Raw genomic sequence first — 16,320 nt, 5'->3', positions numbered from 1 at the left:
TGTTTGGAGCGTGGGCTGAAGAGTAAAGGCACACTGTTACATAGGGATAGTTCATATGTCATGATGATGTATGCACACTCCCAGTGTTGACTGCAGAGATGATTTTCCTTTTAATCTGGATTTTTGGCACACCTGATGACATGACAAGCCCAGTGGCTTTGTGGTGTTATGTTGGAACAGGTATCTGACAACTCAGGTAGCAGATACTAGGTTCTTACTGATGCAAATGTATGGAAGTGGATTGGATTAGATGATCTTTAAGATCCCTTCCAATCCAAGCTGTGATTTTAATTTGAACTGGTTAGAATAAACCACAGCAGGAATGAATTGGAAATATTCACACCTCAACCAGGCAACTGAGAGGTGCCCTCATTAACCCATCCTCACCTGTAACATACTCTTCAACTTTTTGTTCATTTAATGAACAGTTAAATAACCTTGCTTTGTTAGCAACAAAACCAAAACCAAATGAGGGGCAGTTGGAGAAGTTGCTTGGTCTCTCTCTCTTTCTTAGAAGATGCTCTCCTCTCCCCCCCATCCCCAGTTCCCTCTGCCCTGGCCTTAAATATTGAAAGACCACAATAAGGTCTTCCTGGAGTCTTATTTTCTCCAGGATGTCTTCATAGGAGAGGTGCTCCTGCAGTCTGACCATTTCTGTGGCCCTCCTCTGGAGCTTCTCTAGCAGATTCCCGTCTTTCTCATGCTGGGACCCCAGATCTGGATGCAGCACTGCAGGTGGGGGTCTCACCAGAGCAGAGCAGAGGGGCAGAGTTCCCTCCCTCACCTGCTGCCTGTGGTACTTCGGATGCAGCCCAGGACACGTTGGGCTCTCTGGGCTGTGAGTGCACATTGCCAGCTTGTGTGTATTTTTTCATTTACCAATATGCCCAAGTCCTCCTCCACAGGGCTGCTTTTGAGCCATTCATTCCACATTCTCTGTTGATCCCAGGGATTTGTCTGACCCAGGTGCAGTGAACAGTCTGTGTAGACTTATTTTATGGCAGCTTTAAGCTCTTCTGCCTAATCTTTTTCCTTATTTCTCTGTGTATTGAAAGAGGATGTATTGAACCAGACTTGGAACATAACCAAGCTTCTTATACCTTCTGAACTTTATTCCTTTTGATTTTATTATTGAACAAGATGCTATTTCTTTTTGTTATGGAAGAATGAGACACAATGTTCTCGTCTTCCACAACACACATTTGTTTTCTTTTCCCATCACTTACCTGCAAGTGCTTTGTTCATTGGTGTAAGAAAAAAATTGGTATTGAGTGAAGTTCAATACTGTGTTAAATCAGTCCAATGAGTTTCTCAGTTGTTTAGATCTGAAAATAGGACTTATTCAATGTATAATTCACACCAGTGAAAAAATGTAATGTATTTAGCTGTACTATTCTTACTATTATTTCATGCAGCTCTTGAGCTATTTTTTACTTTTACAGTGATTCTTCTGCTGTAGTTTCTGTTTTTGCAAGCATGACTTCACATTCTCATTCAAAGAAAAAGTATTAAAAGAAATGACATTTTTTATAAAATTCGTATTTTTTTTAATGTGAGATACTTATTTGTAAAGTACAGAATAAATAGTATGTTGTATGCATATAACTCAGAGATAATTTTCCTGTCTGAAAAATGATCTTTAAGTATAGGTATTAAAACAAATCTCCAGGATAACATATTCTGAGAATTTTACAAGTCCATTTATTTAAGGTTGTGATTTTTTCTTAGCCCAGCAAGATTACCTATTTATTTTGAAAGACCCAACATCAAACACTGTATGTAATAATTGTTTACTATATGCTGGTTCATCAAATTTTACTGCTGGGTGGAATGACTTTTATGTGTGAATATTATTAAATCTGAGTCTTGAGCTGAGACTCACAGTATTTTTTGAGATACATTACAGTATTGTTTTCAGCATCTTTGAGCTCTGTGCTTGTTGTAAATTAAGCAAAACTCTCCTTCCATAAATGTAACTGCACAATCTTAACACCTGTCAGCAATGGTAGAAAAGTGAAGAAGGAGAGAAAACTACATAAAGTCACATGAAGAAAATATGATGGTCAGGAGCACAGTTTGCTTTGGGGGATGGGAGTTCAGAGGAGATTTTATTCTAAGCTATTTTTTTCTGAGTATATCTGTTCTTTTCAAATACACTTGAAAATCAGTATTGTCATGAACAGAGTGAAGGTGTTTAGGTTAAGAGTCATCCCTTTCTCCTTTAGATAAATCCTTGATTACATTAGGTTTCTTTTGAATGATTAACTGCAATGTTAGTTAATATAGGTCGTTCCTGTAGCCACCTCAAGTAAATGAGGTGGTTTTTAACATTATTGGTAGGAAAATGGTTCCAAAATATAGTGGTCTATTTTGGTGGGCTTTTTTCGTGTTAAAAACCACAAAGTATCTATTAGTATTTTTTAGTATTGAAGTATTTATTAATAAAAAGGGGAAATAAGCTATTGATTAGTAACAGAAATGTATAGCTTTAGAATATTGCTTTATTTTTTTTCCTTTTAGTTCTGAAAATAACATATTAAATTCAAAAAATGGTGCACTGCCTGAAGATTCAAACAAAGACACTTGCTGTAAGTACCTCTATACAATACCTCATGTTTCACTACAGGAGAAATGAGATTATCTACAGAAGAAAGATTTTGACATCTAAGTATGTTCAATAAATACTATTTATGGATATGCTCATTAACTATTATTTATAGTTTTCATAAAATGTTGGCCTTAAATTGTGTATTACAGTCAAAAATTCAGCCTGGAGAAGAAAAGGCTCTGGGGTGATCTTATTGTGGCTTTCCAGTACCTACAGGGGGCTACAAGAGAGCTGGAGAGGGACTTTTTACAAGAGTATGTAGTGATAGAGCAAGAGGTGATGTCTTTAAACTGAAAGAAGGCAGGTTTAGATTACATATGAGGAAGAAATTCTTACTGTGAGGATGGTGAGGCACTGGAACAGGTTACTCAGAGAAGTTGTGGCTGTCCCATTCCAGTTCTATCTATCTGGCCAGAGTCTGGCATAGTTTTCTTATGTAATCTCACTCACTTCTGCTGTTTTAACTTTCACACGTATTCTTAAGTCTGCTGTCCTGCCTAGAAACCCAGCCAGCAAAGCTTGAATGAAGGTCTGGTTCTGCATTGTCAAAATATGCTTAGCAGATGGAAAACAGACAGTGAGAAAGCCAGACTCTGCCAGATTCAGCCCTGAGATTCTTTCTCAGCATAATGCTTTTGTGAAAGCAGTGTAGAAAAGCCCGTGTGCCAGTATTTAGGTTTTGCCTGTGGTAGAGGATTTCAGACATAGTTGCTGCTCTAAGAGTGAGATCCTTTGTTTCAATAGCAGTAAATTATACTTTTCCTTCTGATGTAAGTAGATCTTTTTTTAGAGGCTGTACCTCCTTAAGGAGTTTTTAATGTTGAGAACTGTCTGTTTTCCCCAGTTTTGTTTCAATGAACACAATAAGAACACAGGTAATTAGCAAAATGTATTTAAATAATACAGCATGCAATGTTGCAGCACATCTACACAACTGTCACTGTAAATACTGATTACTGATTACAGGTGTGCCTTAAATACTGATTGCTACAGGAGGCTGTATACAGTATCCTTATATTTAAACTCATGCCACTACTTTATTTTACAACCTATGCTGTTGTATCTAAACATCCACTTAAATTTATTTTAACAGCTGATCAATCTGGCCTCCTGCATGAGTTCTTCAGTCCGATTGAAAAACTGTTCTTGAAAGGGAAAGGTTCTGCAGCCTTAGATATTCACTTCCTTCCCTTTCATCAGGAAAAGCGTTACTGCACTGTCATTCTGGGTAATGAAAAGGTAAGAATAGAATGTGTGTTCTGTGTTTATCATGTCAGGTAAGAATCAGGACATTTGCCAGTTATGTGTGGATAGGGTAAATGAGAGCAGCGCTGTGGAAAGGGACCTGGGGGTCCTTATCAAGGGCAGCTTGAACCTGAGCCAGCAGTGTCCTGGCAGCCAGGAGGGCCAAGCATGTCCTGGGGGGCATCAGGCACAGCATCGCCAGCCAGGCAGGGAAGGGATTGTCCTGCTCTGCTCTGCACTGGGGTGGCCTCACCTCAAGTGCTGGGGGCAGTTTTGGGTGCCACAACATAAAAAAGACCCTAAGCCATTAGAGAGCTTCCAGAGGAGGCCGTGAGGATGGTGAAGGGCCTTAAGGGGAAGCTGTACAAGGAGTGTCTGAGGGCACTTGGTCTGTTCAGCCTGGAGGAGACTGAGGGGAGACCTCACTGCAGTGACAACTTACTTGTGAGGGGAAGAAGAGGGGCAGGCACTGATCTCTGCTCTGTGGTGGCAGTGACAGGGGTATGGCCTGAAGTTGTGTTGGAGAGGTTTAGGTTGGATCTTAGAAAAAGGTTCTTCCCCCAGAGGGTGGTTGGGCACTGGAACAAGCTCCCAGGGCAGTGGTCACTGCACCAAGCGTGACAGAGCTCAAGAAGCATTTCGACAATGCTCCGAGGAACATGGGACGACTCTTGGGGATGGTCCTGTGCAGGGCCAAGAGTTGAACTTCAAGGATCCTAGTGGGTCCCTTTCAACTCAGCATAATCTATGATTCTATGAAGATACAAATTAATTATGTATATATTTTAAGGTAATGTCTTTGCATGCATGTGTAATTATAAAGATGTGATCTATGTGCTGGTGTTTGGAAATGAAACTCTTTCTGCTTTTTTTTCCATGAAAACATAGTATTTCTATAATTCGCGGAGGATGAAGTGTCTTAAAAAGTTGGTTGGAGATTTACATTAGATTTCAGGCTTCGGCTAAGAAATTTAAACCAAAGTTTACTGTCCTTTAATCTCTGCATAATTAGAATTCTATGAAATGCTGCAGGCAACTTTTCACTTTAAAATCATTAAATGATAAAAAGTAATACTGCAAGGAATGTTATTTTGGTGGCTTTTCTAGGCATATGAACTTCAGAAAAGAAAAGAAATTTAAATAATTTCTCTTGATGTGGGCACAAGAATAATGCATAGGCAGGGAATGGATAAAGACTTTAGTGTTCTGTACTTCTCCATTTATTTATCACTGTATTTAGGGTATGCTATCAAAATAGAATAATAATTTTCCTTACTGTCTCTTTTTAAATTTTTCTGTCAATCAGAGTTCCATTCAGAAAAGACTGTACATGAATACTGACTCCACAACCTTTCAGTCTCTCTTGATTAATGTAGCCTAGGTTTTGCCATATATACTTAATTGAAATTCAATTAAATTACCAAGATCTGATTTTGATCAAATTTCAGAACTTAAAACCTTGCAATCCAGCTTCTTGATATTCCTGTAATCCTTTATTTCAGAAGTCACAATCTTATTTCTGTCTTTAGTTCATCTTTTCACCTCTTTAACCTGTCTACTGTGTTTTGTCTCTGGCTGTCAATGTTTTTCAAAACCCTGTTGTTTTTCTAATCTTCTTTTATGTGTGGCCAATCTCAAGGCTTGCATTCTGCTTCTTACTTTCATAACACTGCATCTGTGTTTCAGCTTTCCCTCTGTGCAATTACATGCCTCTGCCTTTCTCTCTGCCATGTTTTGATGATTTGTAACAATGCACCTAAAACTAAATGACTTTTTCTTTCTCTCCTGCACATTCTCATCTTCCATATTTTTCCCTTCTACAGAACATGGAACTTCTGCTAGTGTCTGCTGTTTGTATATTTGATGGGATTTTAAATGTTTAAACGTGACTTTGGCTATGCCATTTGGCCAGCTTAATTTTTTTATCTTGTTCATAAAGGAAAATAAGACTAATACAATGATGCCCAAGCCTGTCTTTCTGACTCTGTCCAGTATTTGAAAATACTGGCCATTTTTAAAAGAAAAAACCCCTATGACTGGATGTCTTAAAGAGTGTACAGTTATCTTGATTTTCTTGAAAATTAACAGAGATAGAAGAGGGATTTTCTGTTGAAAATACACTGAAATAGTGAGCTCATGCCTTGTTGACACCAGGGAATCCCCCCCAAAGAGAATGTATTAATGTCCTCATGTCAGAGGTTAGCAATCTTTGTGGATGGTTCAGTGGAAAATCAATCCAGTGCCTAGCATCATTCAAAGGGAGAAATTATTAGGGAAGAAAATACACATCAACAGCAGTACATTCATAAAGAATTTTAGGTTCATCAGTTTCATTCAATGGAATATCTAGATGCAGTCTCCAGACAAGGAAGAACCTGGCCTACTGCTGTCTGGGAGCAAATCTGAGAAGAATCTCCTTTTACCTGTTGTGATTTTATACCCTTTTAATCTCCGCTATTGACAATTTACCTGTTTGTTTCTTTCTTAGAAGCAGAAGTATGCACCCTGGCTGAGAATAGTAGGCTCTTGCTACATAAAGAATAGAGCCTGAAAGCTAAATAATATAGTGAAGAGAAGGGAAACTGAGACATGTTAAGGAAAGAGTGTTAATCTAAGAGATGTGGTCAGAGTTGTAGGATGGTCATACTTCAGGTGGAAAAGGAAAAGTTTATTTCTGAAAGCCCCAGTGTTGCCTCCAGTGGTGATGTAGAAGTAAATTTAGACACCTAGCTACTGGTCACTGTTCTTAACAAAGATTTAGTTGACCTTTCCACAGTAGGAAGCATTAATGCCTCAGAGAAGCTGCTGTTAAGTCCTGAATGGTACCTTTTTCTGGAACACCTGGTCCTTCCAGCTTAGCTGAGTAGATGTGATGCATTTAAAGTCTCCTCAAAGTGCAAAATTTTTGATATGCAGAACCTCAGGTTAGAAAAATTAGCTCCATCTACATGATTGCATAATTTGTGAAGAATTGTATAAAATCTCCTAGGGAAAGATGAAACTGCAAGATAGCTAACATTATTTTAGAGCTGTACAGTATAGGCACAGGAAGAATTTGGCTTTCTTAAATATTGTATATATGGCTGCAATATTTCAGTCATACCATTATCTAACTGACAAAGTGCAGCCACCATGCTGTATGATGATCAAATGACCTTTACACAATGAAGAGTCTTGTGTCATTCAAATATGGACTTGTGATATATAAAAAATCTAATAAATAATTTAATTTAGCATTTCTGTGATTTCTTCCTACCTACCTTTCCTACCCTTTTTGACAAACAGACCAAAATATTAGTCAGAATAGGTCTGCTCCTTCACTACAATCAATGAAAAAGGTATTGAGATTTAAATCACTAGGCTTGAATCTGATTAGGAATCCTATCTGTCACTGCAGCAGCTCTATATCTGTAATAACAGCAAGAGGATACACTGATTCAAAGTTTCTGGCTTCCTCAAGGATGTTCCTTATTTTGAAATAATCTTTATATTCACTTTTATAAGGTTTGAAATGACAGTACAAGCCATTTATAACATTCCTCAAAGGATTTGTTTCAGTATTTCATTGTTTTTTAGGAAAAATTGAAATGGATATTTTCCAGATTTTTAACATAGGTCCTTTCATAGATGTTACTACATATTGTTAAACATAACTGGGTTGCTTTTTAAAATATATCTTTGTTTCTAGGAACTAATTTAAGTGTGAACAATGTGGAATTTTTAATGATAATAATATATTAAATCATAGTTTAAGAGTGCTTGTCCAGACTTTTACAGCTAAATGTCTAATATAAAATTATATTGTTTATTGAGAGAACACTTTGCTATCTGTTTCTCTTACTGGCTTGCTTGAGAAACAGAAAATTTCTAGTAGCTCTTTATTCTTTTGAAATATCAGTTAGCAATGTGATTGGATAAATAGTTCAACAGCTCCTTTATTAACTATTTTCATTAACAGTAAACCCTACACAGTCTTGATGCTGTCCTGTTTGCAGCTGATGGAAAATGGAAGTATAAACCATTAAGAGAGTTAAACTCTCAAAGTACACTGAAATACCCATTCTGTTCCAAAGCCTCAGGAAAAAAGCTCAGTGGAAAGAGAACAGGATTTGCATTCTGTGGAGATCAAACCCCCACAATTCTTCAAAGCCAAGAGGAAATTAGGGAAGTTTGTTCCTTCCTATAAGCATGTTGATGTCAGCAAGGACAGGAAAAGTAACTGATAGCAGAATGGCATCCCAGCAACCAGCACCTTCATAAAATTAATTGTATGTGCTGTGAGCTTGTTAAGGGCCCTTATGGAGCCAAATCACTGTGTCAAACAGGAATAATTCCTTTTTAAATTGGTTCCCAGGAGTGGCTATTTGTGTGTGGGAATCCAGTTTTGCTGCAGGTTTCTTTAATCCTTCTCAAGGAAGATTTGTGTGAGCTCTTGAATCAAGGAAAGGGAGAAAATGCCATCAAAGTTGAATAGCTTTCCTTCTGCTGGGTCAGAAATACAATTGCAGTGTTTTCAGCCTTAACATAAATATCTGATGAAACTAAAAATGTAGGCAAAGGGAAAAACAGGGTTTTCTTATGTTACTGAGCAGTATTAAAAGGAAAATATTGTATTGGTTGGCAGATGCACTAAATTATAGAACTAAATTATTGCTTTCATATCTGGAATGAAGAATCAAAGACAGAATACATGTTTTTAGGGCAGAGTTTTACAGAATATGGTTTATGGAAATAAAGAGAGACTGACTGTGTAAATTATATTGGTTGTTGTGGAGGCATTTAATTCTTTATCTTGCAATCAGTAGAAGCTACAATTGTCTGAAAAAAAATTGTGGTAAAGACAAAGAAGTTATCAAAGCAATATTAGTATATGTGTTAAATCTCCTGCCTAGTTCAGATAGAGAAATGGTACCTAACTTATATATCTTTTTAGTTTGAGCCATTCTGATTGTGGACTTTCTAATTTGGAGTACTTTCAGCGAGTTTTCTTTTCCTCAAAAATACTTTTCTGTCTTTCATTTACACCTTATTTTTTTCATTCCACCTATAATTCAGAGTGTTATTTCTCTGCTAGTTAATTTATCCTTTCCTCTGTGAAAAATGACTGTCTTTCTTTGTTCTAGGTCATATTTATATTTACTTTCAAGCTTCTGTAAATTTTCCATTTTTTATTGAAATAATTAAGATTTATTAAATTTATTTCTTTTTAAAGAATTTGTACATGATGCCAACCTGCCTTGACTTCTGCTCTTTTTTATTTTCTAGAGGAATGTTTCTGGCTCAAAACTATTGTAAACATTTTTAAAAAAAATTCTAAGTGGTGAAGAGCAATGAAGGTTGATCATGAGCATATTTAAATTAGAAGTAACTGTAGCACATAGGAAGAATTCACATTTTTTCTGTATTTATGGGTCAGGGTACCCTTATTCAATTAAATTGTATGAGGAGTTTAAAAGGGTTCTGCCTTTTGAAATTTCTTGACTTTTCAGATTTATTATTTTCAATTAAAGTTACTTTATTATCACAGCATGGCTTGAAATAATAATTTTCTTCTATTTAGGCATAGTTTAAAAAACCAGGTCTCCTGAATATATAAATTATTGCACAGGTCAGATCTTCGGCATTACTAGGATACCTTTGCTTTTACTTTTGATATTTTGCCTTCTGTTCTGCATGAGTTGCTTTCTGATGTGTGTGGATGTGTGTCCTTGTGTTGCAGATTGGAGACTTTGTATACCTGATAGAGGGAATAGGTGATTTACCTTTGCCTTCAGAATTGCCTGCATTGGATAGTCCAAATATTTTGTGTGCTACCGATACCTCAGAAGGTACAGTGAATAGAAGGGAGAAGAGTAAAATAGAGCAAATTTTTTTTTGTAAATGTTCTTTTGTTTCCATGCATTTTTCTTAGGATTAATCAAGTACATGTGGTAAAAAAACTTGTTTGTAGTGAAGTGTAAAAAATACATTGTAATTGAAATATGCAATATTTCCTCTAATGTTTTCCAGTACATTCTCTTCAGAGCATCAGCTGGTTGTTGGTGATCTTCACCTTTCTTGTATTGTTTTCAACATAGTGTACATAAATACTTTTTCATAATTTTTCTAATTTTCTTCTTCTGAATATAGGTTGCTAGCCAGATGAACCAGGACAAGTAATCTTTATCTAGAATTTTTCTAGTTTTAAAACACATGAGTTTTATGTGCAGTGATGTGATTTGACAGATATGCCAATGCTTTTGCCTTCAAACAGCCAGGGATAAACTCCTGTCAATCCTATTTCAGAAACAGTGTAGCTGCTACTTGAAATAATTTCTGGAGGTTTCTTTTAGAGGGGATCTAATATCATCTAGAGGGGTAAAACCATGGCTGTGTTGTGTAGGTAGCAGAAAGACTTTGGTAAACTTTTAATACTGTGATAATAGTAGTAATGCTGAAGTTTGGGATTTTTTTATTAGCTAATTTATTAGCTATTTCTTAGCTCTATTAGCTAAATTTTGGGCTGGATTTCAGTCTGCTAATTTTTGCTTCCCTATTATGTTGAAAAATAAAGTATTATATGTAATAAATGGCGTGTACTGGATAAATAGCATGGAACTAAACATTGGTGGAATTTTGTATTCTGACTTTTCTTTGGAGGTTAGAAATTTTAAAAACTCTGAAGTTCCACCAGAATCTGACAAATGTGGTGTGTGGTTTTGTTTTTGTTTTGCTCTTTCATTTGTTTGGGTTTTTTAACAGATGCAAGCACAGTACGGCCAGTTTTATATTTGAAATGTGGACTTGGTCAGACTCTGGAGGAAAATCTGAGGATTCCATTGATCAATGAGTCAAGAGAGAGAGCCCTGGCTCTTGCTGCACAGCAGCAGATGTCAGCTATTGAGTATGAAAGGAGGTTGATGACTGGGACTCTGCAGAGCAGCAGTGTTCGAGTTGCAACTGCATTGTTGGGACTGTCCAGAGTAGAGGTGAGAAACACACTTGTCTGGTGCTGCAATTAAATTTAGTTGTCCTTGATTTGTAGGACTGAATTGTTTTCATATTTCAGGAAATGGTGTGAAGTTGTTTTTTTCTCACACATCTGTAATCTGACAGTTACTAATTCCAATTCCCCTCAGACACTGCAATGTTTTACTTGTTCATTCTGAAGCTACTTTGTCACCCTATGCTATTATGATGTCCTTCCTTTAAGAAAACTTGGTTGCACTTAAGTAAAGCACTAACATTTTACTTTACTTCTGAAAAATACCTGTCAATTAAAAAAGCTTTCATATTGTATGTAATAGGTATCTGTGTTAGTGTCCTTCATGATGGATATTTTTGTAAGAAATGGGATTTATTTTTTTTAAACCAATAGACTTTTCTTGTCTTGCAATCAATGCAATATAGTTTTGGAACACCACAAGTTTTTCTAATAAGACATAGCTCCCCTCTTATGTAGCATTCCAACCTATATATATTTTCCCAAGATTTCAACAACTAGAAACAAAAAGTCCTCCAAGGCAGTCCATTAAACAATCAGTTATTACTTGTGAATAAATCTGTAATAGTAACATTGCCAAATAAACAAGGCTTTTTCTTATGAAGAATTCAAGTATAGCCTCCTATGGATGATAGCAACACTCTGGGTTTTAGTTTCCCTTGTGCCCTGATGGTACCTGGCCTCAGAGCAATTGCTGGGCAGCAGTGTTATTCCAGCTTTCCAGTTAGACAGTTCCCTGAGTATGGTTCCCAGTGCTAAGAGGAAAAAAACTTTCCCTTGTGATTTGATGTTGCTAAATTTATGCCTTTTGTTTGAAAAGTAATATAAAACAAATAAAATGAGGGAATGTTACATCGTAACTTTAATCTGTTGTGTATTTGTAGTGGGACAACAATTGTAATTGTGTCCTCTTAGACTCAAATAGTTTCCTTTGGGATTATAGCTAATCCACTGCTGTGGTAACATTTTATTGACTTTTCATAACTAAAGTCCCTTAATATCACAGTCACTAGGCAATACTTAATGAAAATCCTAACTGCTCTGAAGTTGTAGATGGGATCAAGACAGAATGTAACAGGAACACTCCTTGCACCACTAGACATGCTAAGATGCAATGTGAGTTCTAAAACTACATGTACTGTGGAAGAGTGGAGGATAATTATCTTAGTTATATTATAAAACACATAATGGTGGATAATAGCACTGAATAAATTTTCATGTGAGAAATGAAACTAATGTGCAGAAGGAAGTATTTTGTTCCATGAACAGAAAGTCTTATATTTGCTTGTGACAAATACAGGGGAGAAATTCTGCTATTGGCATAGCAAAGAGTTTACACATTAAAAATATCTCGGTATCCACTATGCAGACTAAATTATGAAATATATTCCTATTAACTTTTTGTAATAAATTCGTGCCAACTATCTGTTTAAAAATGGCAGTGTAGGAATTCTGGTGGCATTAACTGGAGAAACCTTTTTTGAGGGGGGTTGGTGTTCTGCAGTGAAAACTGGAGCTGATGTATAGTTTTAGGTAGTCTAAATTCTCCCCTTTCCTCACAAAAAAAAAAGAAATAAAGGAAAAAAGCCCATCTACAGCTCCCATGGTTCAATGAATTATTTAGGCTCGTGAAAACCTTTGGGACACATGTTGTAGGTTAAATCCAGAATATCTGGAAATCTGTTATTCTCTTTTGGATTTCTATTCCACCTTTCTACTTGATTCCTGCAGGTATAATCATGTTAGGCAATGGATGGACAGAAGAGAAAACACCCTTACATTAGTACTACTTGATCCATTTTTTACCTGTCAAATTGAAGACTAAATAACTAAATAATTGCATGATTTCTAGTCTCTCTAAACTGTAAATTTTTGTCATGTTTACTTAAGTCACCTTAGAAGTCACCTAGAAAACAGTAATAAACATGGGCTGTGTTTTTGGAGTCGAACTGGATATGCATAATCAGTTACTAGTGCTATAATTTTTTACTCAACCCATCTATACATATGGCTAGTAGTCCTAGCTGCTTTTGTACTAAGTTTTTACTGTTTCTTTTCCTTGCTGGAAGGAACAAAGATCTGTTTTGATTGTTTAAATAATTAGAATTAGTAAAACAAATAATGATTTTTTTATCTTTTTCCCATAAAACTGTGTTACTTTCTTACCTCCAAAGTGTTTCTTTAATTATTCCTGAAACGTTTTCAGGTAGTAGTAAAGATAATATAGGATGGAACTATCAGACACTGTTAAGGTTGGGTCTGGCATTGTTGTAAATAATTAAAAAAGGCTGTTTTGTGAATAATTTGTAATGATGAATAAGAGAAAGCTGAAAGTGGGAAGTTTAGGTGAACAAAGATAACAAGCGAAGGAGGAGAGTATTGGAAAAAAGATCCACTGTGGAAGGACATGTTTAGACTGAAGTTGCTAATTGTAGTAAATAGTGGAGAGTGAAGAAAAGAAAGAAAGAAATAACAATAATGAGAATTCATTCACTTGGGACTGTGAGGGGAAGGATGCTGCAGTCAGTGAAGTGAGATTCAAAATAACATGCCTCATTTTAGACCCAGTTGCTAGATACCTGACTTTTTCTTCATAGGCATAGATGCTAATAATCTCCTTGTATAACTAGATATTATGATAGGAAAAGTCCTGTTCCACAAGAATCCCAGAGCTAAAGCTCTCACTTCCCACTGTGTCCAGATGTGCCCTCACTGTTAAACTGTAAAACGTATTTACTTAGGTTCCATTTTGCTTCCTTTTGAGCACACGTCTCATCTGAATATGGACACCACATTTACCATATTCCAGCTGTTAGGACATTGTGCATTTCCTTTCTACCCTGATTTTGAGTGACTGAGAAACATGGAGTGCTTTTATCTTAGTACACCATTGTGGTGTTGATGAGTTTTAGTTTTGATCAAGGCAAGATGAGCAGGGACCTTGTGCACTTGGGGCTGTGGCTTCTGCTGTTTGGCTGATGTGGCAGTCTCATCCAACAGCTGCCCAGCTTGGATCTTCAAAGTTTGGGCTCTTCATTGGCCCCAAGGGGGCCCAGGGATCAAGAAGGATTTTTTGTATTCCTCTGTATGATTATGGAAATTTTTAACCTCAGTGTAAAGAGTTTGCTTTTTTTAAAAACTTGCGTGGGGTTTTTTTGAAGAAGAGTCATGGTGTCCTTGAATGGAGAAGGTACTGAAAATAAAACATTGCATTAGATACATTTGAATGGGAATGAACTTTTCATTAAAGGAGCTGTGGTCAGGTTTCAATTTGCTGAATTTACAAGTGAGACCAATGTCTTTTATATTACATCACTTATCTTTGGATATGGGATTACGGGAGATGGCAAACACGATTGATCACAGGGGTTCTGAGGCACTGAGATAATAAATTTCTTTATTCATGAGGAACAGCTTTAGAAGTTAATTTCTGGAAGGAAGAAATGGTGCTAAATTAGGATTTGAAGAACAGTAATATGCAAGGAAAGAGAGAGGTTCCTCAGCACCCTGTAACAGAATCTGCCACCCTTCATACATAGAAAGTGCAGATGGTACATCTAAGAAGATACCTTCTAAAATCAAACAGTCCTTGAAAAATATGCAGTTTAATTTTGATGCTTTATATACCCTCCATTCATTTTTCAAAAAATTACGCTAAAAAGTAATTAATCCTGGGAACTGAATGCAATTACTATTCTTAGCTGGAAATAAGACTTTCACACTTGGAATATCATGAACCATCAGGCTGATGAAGTAGAAGTGCTTTGAATCTGTATTTTTGTAACAGAGTGGCCTTAGATCTCCATTGATTATGAGAGTTAAAAAATACTAAATTCTGTTTAACTCTCACTGCCCACAAAAATATTAAAAATTGGAGCAGTTGCAACATTCATCTGAATTGTGCTGATGTTTACTCTTGGAAATGTTAGCCTATGAAGCAGCAAAGTTTAGTCTTGCGAATGTTTGCAGAATTTTCTTTTTCAACTAGGTCTGTCATTAAAAATATTTTCATCCTCTACTTTTTTACAAGATTCCAGGAAATATTTGAAATGTTCATAGGCTATGTAATACTAACCAACTGGGTTTTTTTCCTAACATATATTTTCAAATGAGATAACAAGAACAAGGATCTTAAAATAAGTATTTTAGTGATTTTTTTAAATCATAAGACATTTCTTCAAGATAATTATAATTTAAATGTGTTCAGTGCTCCAGGAAAGGTCATCTTACAATTATTTTTTAATTAAGATATAACAAAGCTGTGTAATCATGTTGGATTTTTATTTCAGTGTTGGAAAATAGTCTAGTTACGAAAGTCATGTGTAGGTATAAATTTATATTTGATTATGCAGAAGGTCAAGTCAAATTTAAACTGGTAAATGTATGCAATCCTTTTGGTTAGGAACTTCCCATTATAAGTGAGAATGAATTTTTTTTCCTATCAGAGAGAAGTGGAACTTCCAATTAATATGGCAATTGCATTATTTGCATCTTTGATTTTTTTATTCATTTTGTGTGTGTGTATGAGAGAGTAATGTGGGAGTTCAGTCTTGTATGATAGAAACTAATAAATAGTGATCTCAGCTTTTCAACTCACATAACAATTTTTCCTGTTTCCTCTCTAAATTATTTTTGCACCATAGAAGTTGTGCAAATACAGTAATACAAGAACTATCCTAACAATTTGGTTTGATGTGAATTTTTTTAGTCAAATACATTTGCCTGGTTGCTCTTCGATAAACAAGAATTTTGAATAATTACCTGTTTCTATATTTGTTGTGCCAAAAAACCTATATTAACAGCTAAATGTTAACAGGTTCCCAAAGTCCATATGTACTTTGTGTTTAACATTGTATTGACTCTATGAATAGATAGATTAATGGTCAAAACAAAGCAATGTCAGAGGGTAGGTCTGCTTTCTAAAACCAGCAAGGGAATGTGAAATTTGTATTAAAACAAAACAAACAAACAAACAAAAAAAAAAAGCAAACAAACCCCACGACCAACCCAAAGCAGAACCCAAGCCTAGTTGATTTAAACTGTAATTGGACCATCTTACACCTAATGGCAATCTTTAAGAAAAATTGATTTTCCTTTTAAGTTGAGGTTTTGAATTCCCACAATGGATTTGCATTCCTTGGCTCACTGAAATATGTACTGTGATACCTGCTATCCTGGCAGTATTTTAAAGCAACAGAGTTTGGGAATCAACCAGTTTTCTTAGCAAAACATGAGTATTTCTGCATTTATCTTTGCCCTAGATTTGCTTCAAGATAGTTCACAACAGTCATTAATTCAAAGCCTTGTCTGTAAAAAAGACATTACTAGGTTTTAAATTTGTTCAACTCACAATTACTCTGGAGTATTGCAATTATAGTGTGTTATTGGATTGAAAATGGCATTTTTGGGCAAGCAGTGTATTAAATCATGGCAGTATTTTTGTAATTTTATCCTACAGGAGTCAAATTAAGTTCATTAACAGGTT

General features: G+C 35.8%; 1 protein-coding gene across 1 annotated transcript in view; it reads left to right on the top strand.

Moving 5' to 3' along the window:
- Positions 1–16,320, top strand: part of CFAP47 (cilia and flagella associated protein 47) — a 278,885-nt gene that overhangs the window by 101,035 nt on the left and 161,530 nt on the right. The window contains exons 41-44 of the mRNA XM_039552038.1: positions 2,521–2,588; positions 3,702–3,847; positions 9,573–9,681; positions 10,595–10,821. Of these exons, the coding sequence (XP_039407972.1) occupies positions 2,521–2,588; positions 3,702–3,847; positions 9,573–9,681; positions 10,595–10,821 (550 nt within the window). The remainder of the gene's footprint in view (positions 1–2,520; positions 2,589–3,701; positions 3,848–9,572; positions 9,682–10,594; positions 10,822–16,320) is intronic.

This window comes from Corvus cornix, chromosome 1 (assembly GCF_000738735.6).
Source record: "Corvus cornix cornix isolate S_Up_H32 chromosome 1, ASM73873v5, whole genome shotgun sequence".
NCBI lineage: Eukaryota > Metazoa > Chordata > Aves > Passeriformes > Corvidae > Corvus > Corvus cornix.
The sequence above is the reverse complement of the archived record's forward strand: the minus strand, read 5'-3'. Positions and strand labels throughout refer to the sequence as shown.